The 20,015-nt window shown below is 38.9% G+C and overlaps 2 protein-coding genes across 2 annotated transcripts; one reads left to right on the top strand and one right to left on the bottom strand.

Annotated features, from left to right (window-relative positions):
- Window positions 1–9,920: 9,920 nt before the first annotated feature.
- Window positions 9,921–10,775, top strand: LOC109239879 (glutaredoxin-C9-like). Its single transcript, XM_019406471.1, has one exon. The coding sequence runs from the start codon at window positions 10,087–10,089 to the stop codon at window positions 10,537–10,539; it is 453 nt and encodes a 150-aa protein (XP_019262016.1). The 5' UTR covers window positions 9,921–10,086; the 3' UTR covers window positions 10,540–10,775.
- A 1,627-nt stretch (window positions 10,776–12,402) lies between these two features.
- LOC109239878 lies at window positions 12,403–19,423 on the bottom strand. The gene is made up of 4 exons (XM_019406470.1): window positions 18,719–19,423; window positions 18,274–18,383; window positions 14,060–14,164; window positions 12,403–13,254 (listed from the first exon to the last, which is right to left on the bottom strand). Exons 1-4 carry the CDS (start codon window positions 19,092–19,094, stop codon window positions 12,526–12,528), a joined length of 1,320 nt encoding a protein of 439 aa, XP_019262015.1. The 5' UTR covers window positions 19,095–19,423; the 3' UTR covers window positions 12,403–12,525.
- Between the last annotated feature and the right edge of the window lie 592 nt (window positions 19,424–20,015).

Below are 20,015 nucleotides of genomic sequence, written 5' to 3'. Positions count from 1 at the left end.
CAAAATATGCTTAATCCGATCCAATTCGTGCACAGCCATAGTCATGGGTTCTCGTGAACTCGATAACTTTTGTCTAGAATTGGTATTTGTATTTTTTCTAACCGTGGTTTCCAGGCATCGCTTTGCGAACCCGACTAGTTGTATCCACCGGGACCCGTTGTTTCAATGCGTGCACCACGGTTAGTTCCACGGGACTCTGGAGACGCGGCCGGTTTGTAATGCCTCCAGTGGCTCTGCGGGGGCTCGAGCTGGCGACCTGAAGAACTTTGTCCTCAGGCCTTTACCAGTTGAGCTACCCCTCAGAGTTTTGGTATTTGTATTGAAAAATTCATTAAATGTATAACAATATTTAGCTTGAAATCTAGTCCGTTAATCCAGTTATTATTATATGTTAACTTTAATTTTTTGTAGAAACGCATAAATTTTTAAGAGCCCATTTGGATTGCTGATTTGAAGTAGCTGAAAAGCACTTTTAAGTGCTGAAATTGATTTAATGAATAAGCAGTTACGTGTTTGGGTACAAGTACTGAAATTGATAATAAGTTGCTGCAGTATTTGATAAAAAAGTGCTGATTCTTTTTCTGTTAAAATGACTTAAATAGCCTTAGAACTGTTTACACTTATAAGGGCGTAATTTCTTTAAAATTTTAGATTTCAGATCGATAAATACGAAATATTCTATTTGTCATTTTATTTTAAATACAATTGTGCTTAGATAAGATAATTTTTATGATAAGCATATAAGCATACATTATAATAATTAATAAATTGACAAAAGTTTCTCAGTAAAAAATAAACCTAAATAGGACAAAATATTTGTGGCAGTGAGTATCGATGTAGGAGTTTTGTTCTAGAAATGAATATTTTAAGGATAAAATAGTAAAAATCTTGGTCAAACTTAAAGTGCTTATAAGCTAAAAATTCATAAGTTGGGGGTGACCAACTTATGGCTTTTGGCTTATTTTTGACTTATAAGCACTTGGCTTATAAGCACTTTTAGCTTTACCAAACGCGTAGATAAGCCGAAAAGTGCTTATAAGCTAGTTTGACCAACTTATAAGCTTAGCCAAACACCCTCTAAATTCTGGATCTGCTTCTATTTTTGCTGCATAAAGCTTGTTAAAGGTTGTTTGGATCAAAAGATATTACAACCTTTTTGAACAAATCAATCAAAGAAGATGAATGGGTAAATCTTAGTCATTCATAATGAATTCCAGATCAATGAACTAGAAAAAGAATTACATACAAAGAGAAGTGAAGATAAACGATCTCATTGAAACTTCTTAGTATTGTTCTCACTAATCAGTTGAATAAAACTTATTACTGATTACATCGATCGCTCAGGATCCTTTTACTAATCTCTCTGTATTTCCAGGTTACAAAGAAGAGGCAGATGGAGAATAGGAGAGATATTTCCCTCGAAGAAGCCCCTCCTTCTGTGAGATTTTTACCATCCTATATATATACAACTCTGGATCTCCGGCTATGTGGCTTATCCGACGCTTCTTCTATGTCTCACGTTCATCGGTCATTTGCTGAAGGTCGTCCTTTACTGCTTCGACGAAAGTCGTGAGGGCAGGATACGGAACACTCCGTGTCGATCTTCTTTACTTTGCCGTCCGTGAGTGGGGCATCGGTCAGTCCGACCGTGGTGGTCAGATTTTGACCAATACAGTTAGTCCCTCCGTCTGTCGGGGTCGTCCCCAATCGGACTCGGCAGACGGATTATTACCGTTGTCGAGCTGAGAGAAATCTGACTACTCACCCCTTAGTTGTACTACGTGGACTTGGGAGAGATGACGACACCCATTTGGTATTTCTGGACCTTTGCGACCATTTCGGAACCAAAACGCTGCTCGTGCTGAAACATCATTTCGTAGTTACAGCCATTACGACACACGTTCTCAGAGAGTCGAAACGTTCCGTGCGCCACCCAGTCTGATCGGCGACTCTTGGGTTTCGCGCTTTGGAGATTTATGTCTCTTATAAATAGAGGGAATACATCACTCGGTTGACACATTCCCTTGTCTTTTTGCTTGAAAGAATTCTCGCGAGTATAATTTCTTCCCGATAATTTTAAGCTTTATTTTCCCCTTGAGAGCAGAAAATTTCCATCCTTTCCTTCATCGTCTCCTTTATTTGCTAAACTAATATAATGGCGGGTAATTCTTCTCGCGCTGATCTTCCTGCCCCGATTTCGGCGCCGGAAAATGATACTCCGGCCATCGGAGGAAATGAAATGGTGGAGGATGAGGAGGTTCCGTCGGTAGCGGAGATCTTGCCTCGTTCGGGAAAAGCATGGATTGACTTCAGCAGTTGCGCCGGGGAGGAGCCGGAACCCGTCCACTTGGTCATGAAGGGGGAGGACATTGCAGATTTGAAAGCCAGAAGGGGAATTCCCCATTATGTCGAAATGTAGCCGGCGGTAGGAGACGACATCGTCCATTTTGACTACCCCGGGTACTGTGTATTCTATGCCTATCCCTTCCTTATTGGGTACACACTTCCTCTCCCACTGCTGGTGGTTGACTTCTGTCGCTTCTACGAGGTATGGCCCGCTCAACTCTCGCCATAGCTATACAAGTTGTTTCATATGTTACTCAAGTTCTCGGAGCTTGCTGGTCGTGAGGTCACTTTGGGGCATATGCTCAACATCTTCGCCCCTCAGCATATTCGGGGTACGATGATCCACATGCACCCTCGGGTATCGAAGAGTCTAGTGGTGAAGATGGACGACAGGGCTAATCGTCGCTTCTATGAGAATTACTTCTATGTGCGGACCGAACATCTCGTGACGGATCCGACGGGGTTCCTTGAGAAATGGAACTTTGCACGTAAGTTTCTGGTTTTATTTTTAGTCGAGGGGGTGTACGCCCATTTCCTGATGTGATACTAAAGCTTTGCCAATTTCTACAGCCGCGAGATCGCCTCCTCCACTTGTCAAGGGTTTCCGTGAGTGGGTGGGTGCTATTCTTCCTCATACGGCGGGGGTCCGCACATGGGCGGCCTTCTATGTCAAGTATGGGCGCAAACCTCTTTCTGGTAAGATGCCGTTTCTGTTCGCCATTTTCCCCTTCCCCTCTTTATATTTAATTTCCCATGTGCTGCTCATCGATGTCAGGGAGGGTACGGAGAACGAGGGCTCCTCCGTTAGCTTTCCGGCAACCAGCTTCATCTACTCGCCCTATCGCAGTACCCACGGCCCGGCCTTCGTCGAGGGCTGCTTCAGTTGAATCGGTGGCGGCGGTAACTCTTGTTGAGGCCGCTACTCAGGCTGAAGTTCCAAATCATGTGGCTCGTCCGACTGGTGAATCCCCACCTACTGAAGACGAAGGGGGTCATTCCAAAAGGCGGCGAGTGGGGTTCGAGACAGCGCCCCCGACTGTGATTCATCTGGACGACTCTCCCTCGATGGGATCTGGAGTGGAGGTTAATATAGCTCCCCCTGTAGGGACGGAGCCGGCCGTTGCATCTGCTCAATCAGAGATTCCAGCCGTTGTCGGTGATCAGCATCCTGCCGCGATGGAGGGTCAGGTTACTGGGGCCGCCGTTGTGGTTTCGTACGTACCCTCATCCTCCACGCGTGGTCGTACTTCCTCTTCAGCTGCTGACAGAGGAAAGGGAGTCGTGGTCGACGACTATGAGTCTGAGTCGGTCCTCGACCCTGATGATGTTAGGATGTTGGAGGAGGGCATTACCCATTCGGTGGTTCTAGCGGGAGGTTCGGCCCGCTTTCTTGAGATTCATTCGGATGTTAACCTCTTGGGGGATGTGGAGGGTTTGGTGCCGCAGTTCGACATTTTGGTTCTCCGAGGCCGAGACTATGGCCCTTCGAAACGTTCCCGACACCAGTTTGATGGACGAGGTGGCCGCTATGGGCTTAAGAGTAGGTTACATTATCCCTGTTGCTTTTCTCTCATTTTTCTTGATGACGGGGGCTAACCCATATTCTCATTTTTTCAGACGTATAAGCTGGAGGTGGAGTATTCGCAGGGCCAACATTCGGGCCAAAGTCTTCTTGAAGATGCTGGAGAAATATCGACGCTATCGCGACTAGTGTCGTGAGGTGCATGAGCGGCTGAAGGTGAACCCTTGTGATCCGACTCTCGGCGAGGAGTTGGAGAAGAGGGATCAGGATTTGTTGCAGGCTAGTCGCAGAAAGAGTGAGCTTGAGGAGCAACTCCGTGCGAAGGATGAAGAGCTCGACCTGAGCAAAGGAGTTGCTGCGGAGTGTGAATATCTCCAGGAGAAGCTGAGGTCGATGCAGTCTGAGATGGATCAGAACCTCCTCGGGATCGAGGCAGTGAGTGCAGAGTGGGTGGGAAAATTGGTTGAGATGGAGAGAAAGGTAGCCGGGTTGGAGTGCATGGAGAGTGCATGGTCCGCAGCTTCGGCGAGGGCGGTGGCCTTGGAGGATACCATCCGCGTCCTCCAATCCGAGCAGGAATCGGAAAGGGCGACAGGAACGCTAAGAGAGGAGAGGCTTGAGGAGCGGATTAGCGAGATCGATCGGGAAGCTTCGATTTTGGGGGATCGGGTCGATGCTCTGGAAGCTGAAAGGGAACGACTGCTGGCTCAACTTGAGTCTTCCTCTGTCGCCGTTCCTCGCCATTTGCACGAACTATGGGTCTATGCCGAAGCCCAGCGGGATATATATAAGAATCTGTGGGAGGCGGGCAACGTAACCGAAACCGAATATGAAGAAATACGGGTGAAGGCGCGAGATGCTCGCGTCAATTGTTGATATGACTCGGCGACGCCAGACGCCAGAAGCCGACGAGGGCGCGGGCGCAGGAGGTGAATTCCCCGGAGGTGATGGTGGAGAGGGTGCTGATGATGTATTGAGAGATAGTGACCTTGATTGGTTTTCTGCTTGTTGTTTTCTTTCTACATTTTTTTTCCTGTCGTTGTTATTTCCTTCTTCTTTTCCCTTGTCGTTGTTGTTGTTTCTTTTTTTTTTCTTTTTTTTTTCTTTTTTTTCTTTTTTTTTTACTTGGGCCTTATGTAACCCGCGACCATTTGCGCGGCGACTTTGTGTAAAGGAGAGCCTTTCGCTGTTATTTGTCTTGTACTTTGCCCCTTTTTTTGTTCTTCGTGATTATGGCGTGAGATAGATTCCCGCACGGCGAGTCCTAATCTTTTGCACCCTCCAATGGCCCTTGGCCTCAAGGATATTTCGAATTCTCTTTGGCAATGGCTTAGGGCCTTGAAGGGTGTTACTTCGCCCTATTGACGGGTCAACTCGTCATCGTTCAATCGAGGTCGAACTTTGTCTTTTGCGGCGAAGGCCCTTGGCCTAAAAAGGTGCTATTTCAACTTATCGAAATGTTAACTCGACGGCGTTCGATCGGGGTCGAACTTCTTCTTTTTGGCGAAGGCCCTTGGCCTTAGAAGGTGTTATTTCCACTTATCGAAATTATTAACCTGTCGTTGTTCGATCGAGGTCGAACTTCTTCTTTTCTGGCGAAGGCCCTTGGCCTTAGAAGGTGTTATTTCGACTTATCGAAATATCAACCTGTCATCGTTCGATCGAGGTCGAACTTCTTCTTTGTTATTTCGACTCATCGAAATGTTAACCTGTCGTCGTTCGATCGAGGTTGAACTTCTTCTGTTCTGGCGAAGGCCCTTGGCCTTAGAAGGTGTTATTTCAACTTATCGAAATATTAACCTGTCGTCGTTCGATCAAGGTCGAATTTCTTCTCTGGCGAAGGCCCTTGGCCTTAGAAGGCGTTATTTTGACTTATCGAAATATCAACCTGTCGTCGTTCGATCGAGGTCGAACTTCTTCTTTTCTGGCGAAGGACCTTGGCCTTAAAAAGGTATTATTTTGACTTATCGAAATGTTAACCTGTCGTCGTTCAATCGAGGTCGAACTTCTTCTGTTCTGGCGAAGGCCCTTGGCCTTAGAAGGTGTTATTTCGACTTATCGAAATATTAACCTGTCGTCGTTCGATCGAGGTCGAACTTCTTCTGTTATGGCGAAGGCCCTTGGCCTTAGAAGGTGTTACTTCAACTTATCGAAATATTAATCTGTCGTCGTTCGATCGAGGTCGAACTTCTTCTATTCTGGTGAAGGCCCTTGGCCCTAGAAGGTGTTATTTCGACTTATCGAAATATTAACCTGTCGTCAGTCCCAGTTTTTCAAAGAATCGGGCGTCTTTCGGGGGAGTCCTAGTTAACTAGGTATTGTTCACATCGGAGTGCGTGATACTAGAGGGTATGAAACGTCACCATTTCGCTTACGTTTTTTTAATGTGTTCATTGGGGTTTCCTTGTCTGACTCCTGTCTTTCGATTCGGGGATACAATTGGCGGGCGACGCTCCGGTTGCCGCATGGTAGTTTTTCATTCCTCGATTGTGGTGCTCCTTTTCTCGCTTGCTCACGCGGCGTTTGTGTCCCTACTTGAGCAGAGAGCAGAACGCAAGTTAGAACGATACTGTTCTTACCCTCATTCGATGAATTGGCGGATCAAAGTAGGTTTATAACGCAACTCGTTTTGCTCGGCCTTTCGATGGGTGATGGAGCCGTTCCTACATTTTGATGGCTGTATTCAGCTTTCTTTTCCTTTCCAAGCTTTGTCTTGGCGGACTTCTTGAGGGATAATCGGGTTCCTCGCCTTTGATCTGGAAGAAACTAAGACATTTCACTAAGAAATCTCCACAGACGGTGCCAAATTATTTGGATCAAAAGATATTACAACCTTTTTGAACAAATCAATCAAAGAAGATGAAGGGGTAAATCTTAGTCATTCATAATGAATTCCAGATCAATGAACTAGAGAAAGAATTACATACAAAGAGAAGTGAAGATAAACGATCTCATTGAAACTTCTTAGTATGTTCTCACTAATCAGTTGAATAAAACTTATTACTGATTACATCGATCGCTTAAGATCCTTTTACTAATCTCTCTGTATTTCCAGGTTACAGAGAAGAGGCAGATGGAGAATAGGAGAGATATTTCCCTCGAAGAAGCCCCTCCTTCTGTGAGATTTTTACCATCCTATATATACAGCCCTGGATCTCCGGCTATGTGGCTTATCCGACGCTTCTTCTATGTCTCACGTTCATCGGTCATTTGCTGGACGTCGTCCTTTACTGCTTCGACGAAAGTCATGAGGGCAGGATACGGAACACTCCGTGTCCATCTTCTTTAGTCCGTGAGTGGGGCGTCGGTCAGTCCGACCGTTGTGGTCAGATTTTGACCAATACAAAGGTGGAAGCACTTCTTATCTTTAGTTAAGCGTAAAAGAATTCTATTAATTATGCCTCAACTCTTAAGGATTAAAAATTTAGCTCGATGCTAAGGAAAAAAAAAATTAAGTTCGAACCAAAGATTTTTAGTTAAAGGTAAAAACTTTTATCTATCACAGTTAAATTTAGCAAGTAAAATTATGAAATAGTAGCAGAGAACAAACGGACGTCCGGGTTATGTGGCGGACATTATTTGTTTTAGTGGTCACGTCCACGTCTTCAGCTACGTGGTACGTCACATTATTTTTTAAAATTATTTTGGAGCGACATTGTCAATGCCACGTTGTGGGATCCATCCCACCTCTAGATCCTATCTATTGCTTATGTCATCCCCATAAGTGCTGACGTCGACTATTACATATGTTTTCCCGATAAACTGTGTCGTTTAGATGACGTTCTCATTGCGCACCGTCCGCTTATCGATTATCCTTTTTCTCTACCTGTTTACGTCACGCTCCATGTGCTTCTAATGTCTACACATTGTTTTTTTTCCTTTGAAATTCCTTTAGTGAGAAAATTATTGCGAAATTCTTTTTTCATAGAGTCAAAGGCTCAAAAGAGTAGAATCGATATTCCTTGTTTCGCACAAAATCATCATAGCCCAATTGACGAAGACCTATCAACACTCTAAAGTCTCTTCTTGATTAGTGTTTGATATTTATATTAGAATTTTATGAAAGAGATTCTTCAAATCAGAATTTTTTCATTCCGAAAATTCAATATGAAATTTCTGATTAAGGTAGGAGAGATCGTATTCATCCCATTACGATCAGGGGCGAAGCTATGTTGTGACCACCCTTCGCCAAAAAATTATACTACGTCTTCGCCAAAAAATTATACTACTATAAAGTAAAATATTACTTGTAATTGATTAAAAATAGATTTTGAACACCCTTGCATAGCCCACTGGCAAAAGGGTATTTAAAATTTGAACACCGTTATTAAATTTTCTAGTTTCGCCAGTGATCACGACCTATGTATAATCTAAAGTTTCTCTACAAACATTATTATGACGATAAAAGAAACTGCACAGATTTCAGATAAGATTTGTTTGCAAAACCGTCTTTCAATCAAACATCAATTTTCGTAAAAACTGGAAAACTATCTAAAGGCAGATTTTATCTTTTCTTAAAAAGCAAAATAATATTAATTCTTAGTGTTTGTCGAGAAATAATTTTTACAAAAAACTGCAAGGTCTTCTACTAAAAAAAAATTAAAAGCACATTACTTGAGTTCCACATTACTAAAATTTATTTTTGTTACCAAGTAAAAAGGAAGACGGCCAACCAAGAATTAATTTTAGCTTATACCTCTTGCTTATCGGATAATCGGAAGACTAATTCAAAGATTACTCTTATATCTCAATTTATGTGTATTTTTTTGGTACCGAAAAAATATCTTACTTTCTTGTTAGAAATTATTTAGCCTTAAATTTCTTATTCTATCCCTAATGAGATACTCTATAAACACGTTAAATTTATGGTAATTTTAAGACTATATAATTTAAATAATTTTTTTTTCTTAAATATGTTCAATCAAATACGAATAGTTTTTTCACAAAGAGAGATAAGGGGAAAGCCAAAATTAGAGAAGTGTTACAAACTGGAATCTACAACAAAACAAGCCAATAAAGATATAAAAACGAAATAACTGACATCAAGGAATGATGCAACATAATGCTTTGTAGAACTAATAAACAGTTAAATGCATGATTTGTTTCCAATTTTTTATTCCTACTTATTGTATATTTTTTCGAGCCTGATATCATCTTTCTTTAAGCTATCCAACCAACTTTTTAACAATGTTGACTATTGTATCATAAACATTCTCTACCTATTTATAACTGAGTAATAAAGTCTTAATATTTTTATGTTATTTGAAAAAATATAATACTATTAAGAAATTAAGAAATCAATATTCAAATTATGGGGAAAAAATTAAATGCATTACTCTATACTAACATTCAAATATAATACACTTATTTATTTTTTTAATTCATAGTTTAACTGATTATAGTAGATTATTGTCTCCATAATAAATCATCCTTATCTAAAGATAGATAACAGATGGGGTAATCACATTTGAATTTGAATGGGTAAATTAAAGCGTAAATCAGTAAATGACCTAACTTAGTAATTACCTTTGTCCATGAGAATATGACCTAACTTAGATAGATTATTGCAAATTTTAGTCAATCCCTATAGAGATAGTGGCACTAATTATAATTTCTCATTTATGAATGACATAAATCTTTTATAAATTGATGGTGTAACGAACTATTATACAATCAGTATAATCCAAACCTATTGTAACGGGTTGCCAGTTTTATTTTACAGGTGATTAATTTTATTTATTATGAGATTCTTTTATATTTTTAGTTCATAGAAGTTAAACCGGTAATATTTCCTTGAGTTTTTACTATATCCATATATAATTTTCATCAATTTTGCACCCGATACAGAATATATATATATATATATATAAAACCGACCTCTATAATCAGGATTGCCTAAGGATAATGTAAGCAAATGGTACCCACACTTAATTAGATACACAGCATAGGCAAGTGATGACATATTTTAACGTAAGCCACAACCTTATGTTACGCGTAATATATCGTAACTGCCGTTGACACCCACCACCTTATTAGCCCCACCCCCCCTACCTACAACCTCTCGTGTATATATATACACATCCAAGATATGTATACATCTTACACTACATATAATCTTATATATCTCTATGTACAATTTCTAAGCTACACAGCAAGAAAAAAACTAGAGAAAATCATAGCTACAATCTCTCTTTCTTCTTCTACTTCTCTTTTTTACCATGCAACAAGCACTTCCTTACAAATCATCATGTTTACCTTTAACTTTAAAAGATCCCAAAATGAATCATAGTACCAGCAGCAGCAGCAGCAGTAGTACTTCTATGTATGTTAAAGGTTCAAAAGAGGAATTGAAGAATATGGTTAAAGACAACGCTGTTATAGTTGTTGGTCGACGAGGTTGTTGTATGAGCCATGTTGTCAAACGTTTGTTGCAGTGTTTAGGAGCCAATCCTGCTATTTATGACATTGAGGAACAAGATGAAAATGAGGTTATTGCTGAGCTGGAGAATATTGTCGACGGCAGTGATGATCGGAAAGAGGGTGGTCGTTTGCAGTTTCCGGCGGTGTTTGTCGGAGGAGAATTGTTTGGAGGGTTAGATCGGATTATGGCAGCTCATATTACTGGCGAGTTGACTCCTGTATTGAAACAAGCTGGAGCTTTGTGGCTTTGATTTTCTTTCCTATTTTGTTTTCTGCTACTAGTAATTTCGACTAATTGTTGAAGTTAAATTCTTTTTTCTTTTTATTTTTCCTTTTTGGCCGTTGCCAAATAAATCAAACTTGGCAGATGTGGAATGTTGAACGGAGTACAAATTAATTATGGTAGCTTAAATAGAGAGATAAATCCTCGGGATCAAGCTAAGGCGTAGTTGTTGTTGTATAAATTAATTACGGATAATTTCAATTATAAAATTTGGGGTTAGATTAGTTAAGGGAAAATTGGGGCGCTGCTAATATAGATAGCTGGATTTGTGTTTAAGCCTTCGCCTTGATTGGTGCTGTGCTTTTTACTTAATAAAATTGCAGGTTGCATATAAAAATTCAGTTGGTTAGTAATGGCTTCTAAACTGTGAACCTGTGATACTGAGATTTGGATCTTTTGGAAATTATAATTTGGCTAGTGGTTACTGAGAAAAAAGCCAAGAGAATGGTGGTTGCAGGTTATATTATTTGATCTAAAATTTCCTAATTACTTGTATTTGTTTGAGTTGTTGACTAATGAATAGTGCTTCTTTTTCGGGTCCCCACTCATATAGCCTGTTTCGCCAAATTTCTAAAATCAGCTTATCTTATTTTGAGAATTACTTTTCTCAAAAGTATTTCTCAAAAAACTGCTTTCGGAGAAAAGCTAGGAGTACTTTTTTTTTGCTTTCTCAAAAACTACTTCTGCTTCTCCTTAAAAATATTTTTTTTCATTTAAAGGCTTGGTCAAATACCTCAATTTTTGGCAGAAAGCACTTTGGGCCCAAAAAATCACTTTTGGCCCCCCTAAAAAAAAATGTTTTGCCAAACAGGCTATTAAACCACTACATGTATTACGTTTTTCCACAACGCCGTCTGCCAAACTATAAAATAAAACAAAGGGAAAGAAAAGAAAACCTAACAAACATAAGATAATTGGGGAGAATGACCCTTACTTTGATCTCACCAAATCTTCCATCTCTATCTTCAAAATTCAAAGGTTGCAACGAATAGTTTGTTTGGCATGACGAAGCCATATAGAGTGAAAACTGCTTTTCATGCTTGATTGGTGAATGGGAAATATATATATATATATATATATATATATATATATATATATATACACACTCTCTTTAGTAAATTGGAAAGTAAATTACAAAATATTTTTGAGTAACAAATATTGTCTTTCCTCTAAGACAAGTGGAAATGTTTTCCTCAAAAACTGACTTCGGCTATACCAGACACTATAAAATAACTTCCCCATTAAAATATTCTCGAGAAAAATACTTCGTCGTACAAAACACATCCGATCTCATTGTAATTGGCTCTTTTCATTCCAATTGATTATTTTCAAATTTTTTGATAATGGAATGCGATGAAACCGGGTCAAACAAAATAATTACTGATGATTCTTATAGTTTATTACAACTAATTGGAATTGGAATATATTGATGATTGGCAGCAGAAATTGGCAATTGTTTAAGATCATCACTGTTGTAGACCACTCCACTTTCTACATACAGGGTTAAATTAGAAAGGATCAAGTGGGTAAACATAAGGTGGTGCTTAATTCAAAACATTTCTTCACACTCTGGTTTTTCATTCTCAAACAAGAAAAAGAAAAAGGAAAGAGCAGAAAAGTCTGGTGCATATTTCAAACAAGAAAAAGAAAAAGGAAATCGCCATGGATTCCACAATTTGACTACATATATGTGGAAGTGGTCTCAACCTTTAGGATCATCTTTATCCATTAACTTTTAGAAAATCAAATTATTAGTTAGGTGCTGCTATATATGTGGAAGCGGTCTCAACATATTAACACCCAAACCAATAATTTACTTTGGTATCGCAGCTTCAGTTGACCAAATTGGACTTTTAATACGAGTTGTAGAAGTGCTGAAAATCAGAATTTGACATTTTGTGCTGTGATTTGAGTACACGGCAAAATTTCCCAAAGGATGAGGTTCAGTTACAACTTACAATGTGTCAAACCATGAATCAAAATCAGCCATAATTTTAGACTTGGAGACCGGTTGAGAAGCAGAGGGTGTATGATCAGCAGTGGAGTTTACCTCATTAGATGGCAAACCATCGTTTTTGTTAGTTACAGTGGATGTTTCTCTGAGAAGGTCATCCAGTGAACCATCCAGACTGAGATCTGATATTGCAGGTTTAGCCAAATCATGGTCTCTCTTGGGCTGGCTGGAGTCCTCCGACCTAGATGAAGTCCCTTCTGATAACGGAGTTGATGTTCCTGCTTGTGCCACGGAGCAAGAAGGACTAGACTGATCAATTGCATTAGTGGATTCAAAAATTTCAATCTCAGTGACTGAATCAAGAAGCATGTCAAGCTCTGCTTCTGCAGCTGTTGCCTTAAATGCAGACGGTTTCTTCGCAACAGAACTCGTGTTTAATTCTGAAGCACACAGTAGTGAGTCATTTATTCCAGCTCCTTCAGATTTCCCAGCCTCGTCCCCATAAGCACTCAAAGGGTTAGAGGGCTCATCAGCTGAAGTTGGATGCCAACTGCAGCTGGTTGTGATGCCCAGATGCGAGAATTCAGAATGCTGATGTCTGTTTTTGTTGCCTTCATAGACACTAGTGCAGGTCAATGAATTGGAAACTTTTTCCGCGGTTGAACTCTTGCTTGAAGATAGACCCCCTTGACGTTTCTCTTCAGCTGCTGCTTGCGACGCCTCGGTGCACTGCCAGTTATGCAGTACATGTATTAGACTAGATTACGAGATACTACAAATACATCCTACAGGAATTCACAAAATAAAATTTTACACAATTATTGAATATTCTAAACTATAAAGTACTTGATTATCTTAGCTAGAATGGCCGAGAAAGGTACAGACTATTCTGAACTATACTCTATATATGATGTAAATCCCTACTTCTTTGGATTTACAATGGACAGCCTATCAGAACGGTCTCAAGCAGTAACTATACACAGTCATTAAATATGACAACAGCCAAATTTTTAGTGTCCAACACAAACTACAGAATGAAAAGAAGAAATGAGGTAATGCTGCATTCAACTTAAAATGATAGTTTAGAAAGGCATTGTGTGACTGCAGCACATTCTAACCAACCGAGAAGGTATTATAGCTGACATCCCAAAACGACTAACCATAGAAAACAAGGTTATCTTGCAGGGTAAAGAGGAGATTGACTAGAATTTCAAGCCTTACAAAAAAAAAAATCTCAATAATGGAACACATGTCGCTAACTATACATGCTATATAAGATGAGAAATCATTTAATGCTATTTTAGCACACTGAAGCAGTAACATAATAAATTTTTTGGAGTAGCTGGAGAGGAAACCATATATCTTTTGATGATTCATCTGCATCATATATACTAATGCAGGACTTTTCTATGAACAGACATTGCCGCATCTCAATTAATGGAGAGGTCCTATGTTTCCAGCATATATAACCATTAACCAACATTAAATTTTGGGAGATATAACATAGAAGGAAATCATAGATAAAAGTACATACTGGTTCCAAAGGAAGAAGATCTGGTTCAATGAAAAGCCTCTCTGATAGACTTGCTCTTTCAAGCTGCTCTGAAAGAGCATGCAGGTCAAGTGAAAGAAATGATGCCTGCAAATATAAGAGTGGCATAGTTATCATTGAGTTTAACCACATGGTAGTCTAGCATCTGGCTATCAACACGGGCAATAGTGCACGTCAATACACATCACATCATCAGGAATAGCTAGTGAGCAAGCATCTTGCATGTAAACAACTTTCTTGCCTTCATCAGTGGATAATCTTACTGTCAACTGATTGAGCCAAAACACATAAAGCATGTCTAATTTGACAGTCCATTGAAAGAATGATAGATTTTGCACTTAATTTATAAGGCAGCTACATTAACTGTTAGTAAATCTAATAAGGCATAGTTAACTTATGCATACAGAGGAGTCATAGTTGGAAAATATTAGTGTAGCAAAAGGTACATGTTACAAAGCCATACGGTAAGGGAGTGGATTTTATTCAATCATAGCTTGATTTAGGAGGTTATGCAAATACACCTCTTCTTCATACTACAGCTTCTGTTTCTATTTGCTTCCAATGAATCAGCAGGGCCTGAGACTGACCAACCACCTATTTAGGTGGATTAAGGAAGAAGTCTTGGTGACTTGCAAAGATAAAAGTAAAATTCTTAATGTTAATCTTGCCAGAAGTCTGTATGGTCTGACACTAGTCATCTTAAATTGATGGAAATTCAAATAAGGAAATTGTTTTGTTAAATAGTTGCCCCACATTGTTGTATAAGAGTTATTCTATGTCATTTGGGTTGGGTGCTCATATTAGTTCACATGGTATGAAAAGCCATATTTTGCAAGCCCATTCTAATGCCTCGTGAGTCCACATTAAAGTCCATGTCTGGATTCCAGAATCAGACTATACGTGCTGGAGGATGTTAACTTATATATGTCATATGTTGGAGTAAAAACGCATCCAAAGAGTTTCAAAAACGTCTAGGCACTTCATCGAGTGTCTTAATTTTTGAGTTGGATACTTAGATCTTTTGGTATTAGAGCCTGGGTTCAAATCTCATCACCACCCATAAACAAAAACATTTTCATGTTCTTGGCTCAAGAAAATCAGCCTACACGTAAGGAGTCTTGTTCAAGATCAAAATAAAAGATATAAGTATCCCCTATCTAATAGCTTAGACTTTTAAATTAGATCGTTTTAAAAGGCACGAAGAAACAAATTCAGATTGTAAAATTCAATTGCATGTATTACTTGTATTCCTGGAAGGATGGAAAAACTATTGTTAATTTGCATGATGCGCTAGACTTGCTAGAATATTTAGGAATTTGATGAATTCAAGCCTAGCTTACTTTTTTTGTAATTCCCCAGTATCAGCTTGATACTGTTTTTTAATAAAATCTTACCAATTAAACCAAAAAAAATTAGATCGCCACAATTTAAAATGACATAGCAGGAAAATTATGTAATGATTATCTCAAGATTATACTACTCATTAGAATCGTCACAACTTAATAATGATATAGCAGGAAAGATCTGTAACAACTAACAATAATCTAAAGATTATGCTTCTCACTGGAAATCTCAGGCGTGGCTTTTCTTTAACCATGATAAAGCCAAAAATCTCGGGCTTAGATGACCTTACAACAAAGAATAGCAAAGATAATGCACATGGACAAAGGCAACAGGGGCCAATGGGTGTAATTGAACCGACTACCTTTTGACTTATGTAGACACACATCATTGCGCCAAGACCCATCCTCCTTAGTTCTAAATATACAGTAGAACAATATATAAAAGTATACTCCCATCATTCCAGTTTATATGAATCTATTTCCTTTATAGTCCGTTCCAAAATGAATGGCCCATCTAAATTTGGAAACAGTTAACTTAAATTTCGCATTTTACCCGTTATGACAAGCTTTTACAGCGATACAAGTTTTATCACATATCTAAAACACAAGTTTCAAAAGTTTTATAAATGCTACGACACATTTTCAAAAGTTTTCTTTTTTCCTTCTGGTAAATAGAAGCTAAGGGAGTATATAGTAATACTGACAATAGATTCACATAAATAGAAGCTGAGGGAGTATATACTAATACTAACCTTAGGCTTAATTCAATCCTGAAAGCTAGTTCATTAGATGAGGACAACAACCCATTCTACAACCAATGTGGAAAATGCCTGCCGCAGGCATATGACTGGACATTTGGAGCACACCCTTGCGTAAACCAAGAACGAGGATGAATCTGGCTCTGATAGTGATACCATGTTATGAAAGATGTTGTGCCTAACTCGATCATAAAAGCTAGCGCATGAGGTGAGGTTGCCCCCAAAACCATATAAGGAGACAATATCCCACTATTTCAGCCAATATGGAAAACTTAACACTAAGCACACACCCGCTACCATAAGGTCGTAGTGGGTACTACGATGTCCGCCCAACAATTTGCTTCTAGTTAACAAACTAGGACATACGTGACATTTCAGTCCTTACAAATTTGGAATTTAGGGCATACATATGCACCCTAATTACTTAATCCTCCTTCTAAGGTTATTATAGCAGTTCATCCAAATTCTCCGCTTGTGGAATAGGAATGTTTATGGCAGCCCACAAGAAGAAGGTTCATATACCGAACAAGTTGCAAGACATGGACAAGGCTGTACCAAAGAAGTTCGTCAGAGTTGGAAACAAAAAGAAAGTTGAAGGAGTTTCTGGAGGTAACTGAGATATCTTGGAGATGAAAATCCAGATGTATTGCCAAGAAATAAGGAGACAGAAGTCTTTCTCCAAAAAAAAAGGAGACAGAAACATCAACCTTTTTTAGAAAATGAAAAATATACAAAGAAATACAATCATATAGATAAGCTGAAAGTGAAGGAAGATTGTCACTGATCTTATAGGTATAAGCGAGGAGATATTATGGTTTTGTACCAAACTGTTTCAACATGAGGAGCATTGCCGAGTGGCGGCTACCTTTTAAAAATGGTAATTTACCAGTTCTACGCGAGGGAGGCAGAGTGTGGCTACAAAAACCATTCAGTGAAAAAGAAATGAATGAGTTAGCAAAGGTACATGATGGTGATAAAACCCCAAGTTCATATGGAGACACAATGCATTTTATAAAAAATACTGGTTAAGTGATTAAGAAAAATTTCATGGATGCTCTTCATACACCTGATTTTATGGATATTTTTAGTCACTTCTATCAACTTGAATTCACTTAGAGGAGTTTTAAAGCATCTTACAAAATTTTGGTATATTTATAGGTTTGCAAAGAAAAATGTTTCCATTTGTAACTGATGTTATCAACGTAAAAGTCATGAGGAACATATTAATCTGTGTTCCTGCAATATGTGGTGGCAAATCAGCTATGCGTTTGTCCCTTAGGCTTTGTGGATTTAACTTGATTATGCAATGTTCGTGTAGAGTACCGTTTTACGCGGCTAAGAAAGGCGGTTGGAAAAATAAAGCAGATGTATGGAATATAAATTATTTTCTTTTAAATAACCAAAACCCTGTGCTAGCTGGACTGACCTTAGTCACAAGTTTAAAACACATGGGGAGCACGGGTCTACTTCTCTACCCTACTTACACATAGTACCAGGCTTCTATCAGCGGCAGCGTTCAAACCCGTGACGTGCGCTCAATCCCCACATAACGTATTGTGCTTCCTTACCACTGAACAATAGCCCTCGGGGAAACACAGTTTCTGTCTGTATATACTTTGGGTTAATCTAGAAGGAGATGAATCAGAATTGTTTCGAAGGACGAGCTGAACCAGTACATAGGCTCAAATACAAATTCCTCTATTTTTGGCTTATGGTGTAACATGGAAAATCTACGTGACTTAGATACTTCACTTGATTTATCCATATAATGTAGATCCCATGATTAATGACGAGCTAAGTTCTTATCACTGTAGATATAATGAAGTGTTGTTTGAGGAATAAATTGCTTGCTTACAAGAAAGATTACAGTTCATTTGTTCCTTCCCATGGTTTTTCTATTAAAACAATAGAATCAAGAACAACACCATTGTAATAGAAAGTTTCTAGCCTAACCTAAATGTTTGTGCCATTGAAAACAGAGATTAATTGTAATAAATGGTATCAGCATCCCAAATTGCTGTCCTTATAATTCAAGAAAATAACAGCAGAAAAGAAGACCAAAGACCACCCCATGGATTGTAAATAGAAAAATCACCTTAGTCGGAGGAGGTGCCTTATCTTCCATTGCAAAATTGTCTTCTGCTATCCATGATAACTTGCTTTGCCCTTTGACAGAGAGTAATGCACCAAACCCCTGATAAAAATCTAAAGGATATTGAGTCAGTGCACTATAATTTTGCCAAAGGAAATTTCTAGACTGGCAGAGCCGCAGAAAGACTTGAATAGTGTAACAACAATAACTGAGCAATGAGATTAAGTTGCAAAAAAACTGAAGCCAAACTTTCACATTTTCAAGCATTACATTGAGGTGGTAAACTAGTAACAATCAACAACTTAGACAAAGTACAGCCAAGATAATATTTCATTATTGAATCATCACTTTTATAACTATGTTTCTGAATCTAAACATGCGTGAGGACCGCTCTGAGTTATGCCCAAAAGCAGTATGCATACATAAAAGTTGTGGGACAAAGCATTACCATCTAAACGATCATCATATAAAGGAATACTCTCTGAAGAATATTGAAACTGAGCCTGAGCCTGAGCCTCGGAAAGCAAATACGCATAATCTGCTCCATTACTTTTCGGCACGACCACATCACTTGCCTTATTTGCAGCTTCCTGAGGTGCAGTTTCAGAATCAGAAGCGTATTCTTCTTCATACCGATCCCAATTCGAAGGGAGCTTTGATTTAGGTTTTTCCTTCACTTGCTTGCCAACAGGCTTCTTATCACCGGTAGTAGAAGTGCCAGAACCAGCAGCGGAAGAACCCTTGGATGCATGATGTGGATTATGCTTCTTATTTAGATGTAATGAATGAGCTCTCTTCGACTTTGCCAATGCTTTTGCATCCATTTTTCTGTAATCTCAAATAATCACCTCTGTAGAATTCCCAATTTCAGGATGCTTGATTCTGGATCCACGCTTGGAAGATCAGATCAGAATTTCGCACAGAGAGTGCAAAGCATTGGGCCGGGTTGTTGGACTTTGGGCTAGAAAGCCGAGTTGAGAAGGATTGGGCCGGGCTGCAGGAATTTGGGTTTGAAAGCTAATGGACTAAGAATTGAGAAATTGCTCATCTGTCTGTCCAATACTGATCATTCAATCAAATCCTCTTTTGCGAATGGCTAAAGAACCATTGCAGATTGCTAAAGAATGCTTTGGTAAATATCAATTGCAAAGACCAGTTTCTTTTTTCCCACATTGAAAACCTTAGCCTAGTAGCCTACCTTAAAAATGCAACAAGTGGGAGGAGAAAAAACCACACATTGCTTCATCAATTAAAAGATAAGGCACCAACAGAGCCTCTTTTAATGCCTTTTTTATATCCAATTATAAGAAATTATAATATTCAACGCCCTCTCGAACATGAAATATACATGGATTTTCATTGAGGATTTTTCATAAATATTACAGCCTAATAACTATAGTTTGCCTAATTACTATTCATAGCTACTGTTCAATTTGTTACTAACTTGTATAGCTACCGTATTACTTGTATCCAAATGCATAACAAATACAACCTGTATCAACTGTATTCGTTCACCAAGGGAAAATACAAGGGTGTATACAAAGGATACATCTTGTATCGACTGTATTCGTTCACGCAATGAATATAACTAAAGCAAAATACAGAAATACAGAAAAATAAAATGCTCTAGTTGAAAGTATAACTCAAGACCTCCGCTAACTAAGCAGGCCCTCTAACCAACTAAGCTACAAGAGCTTGTTGCTTTCTTATTTCAGTTCATAACATTTATCTCTTGTTTGATGAAT

This window comes from Nicotiana attenuata, unplaced genomic scaffold (genome assembly GCF_001879085.1).
Source record: "Nicotiana attenuata strain UT unplaced genomic scaffold, NIATTr2, whole genome shotgun sequence".
Classification (NCBI taxonomy): Eukaryota; Viridiplantae; Streptophyta; class Magnoliopsida; order Solanales; family Solanaceae; genus Nicotiana; species Nicotiana attenuata.
This window is presented reverse-complemented; position numbering and strand designations above follow the sequence as displayed.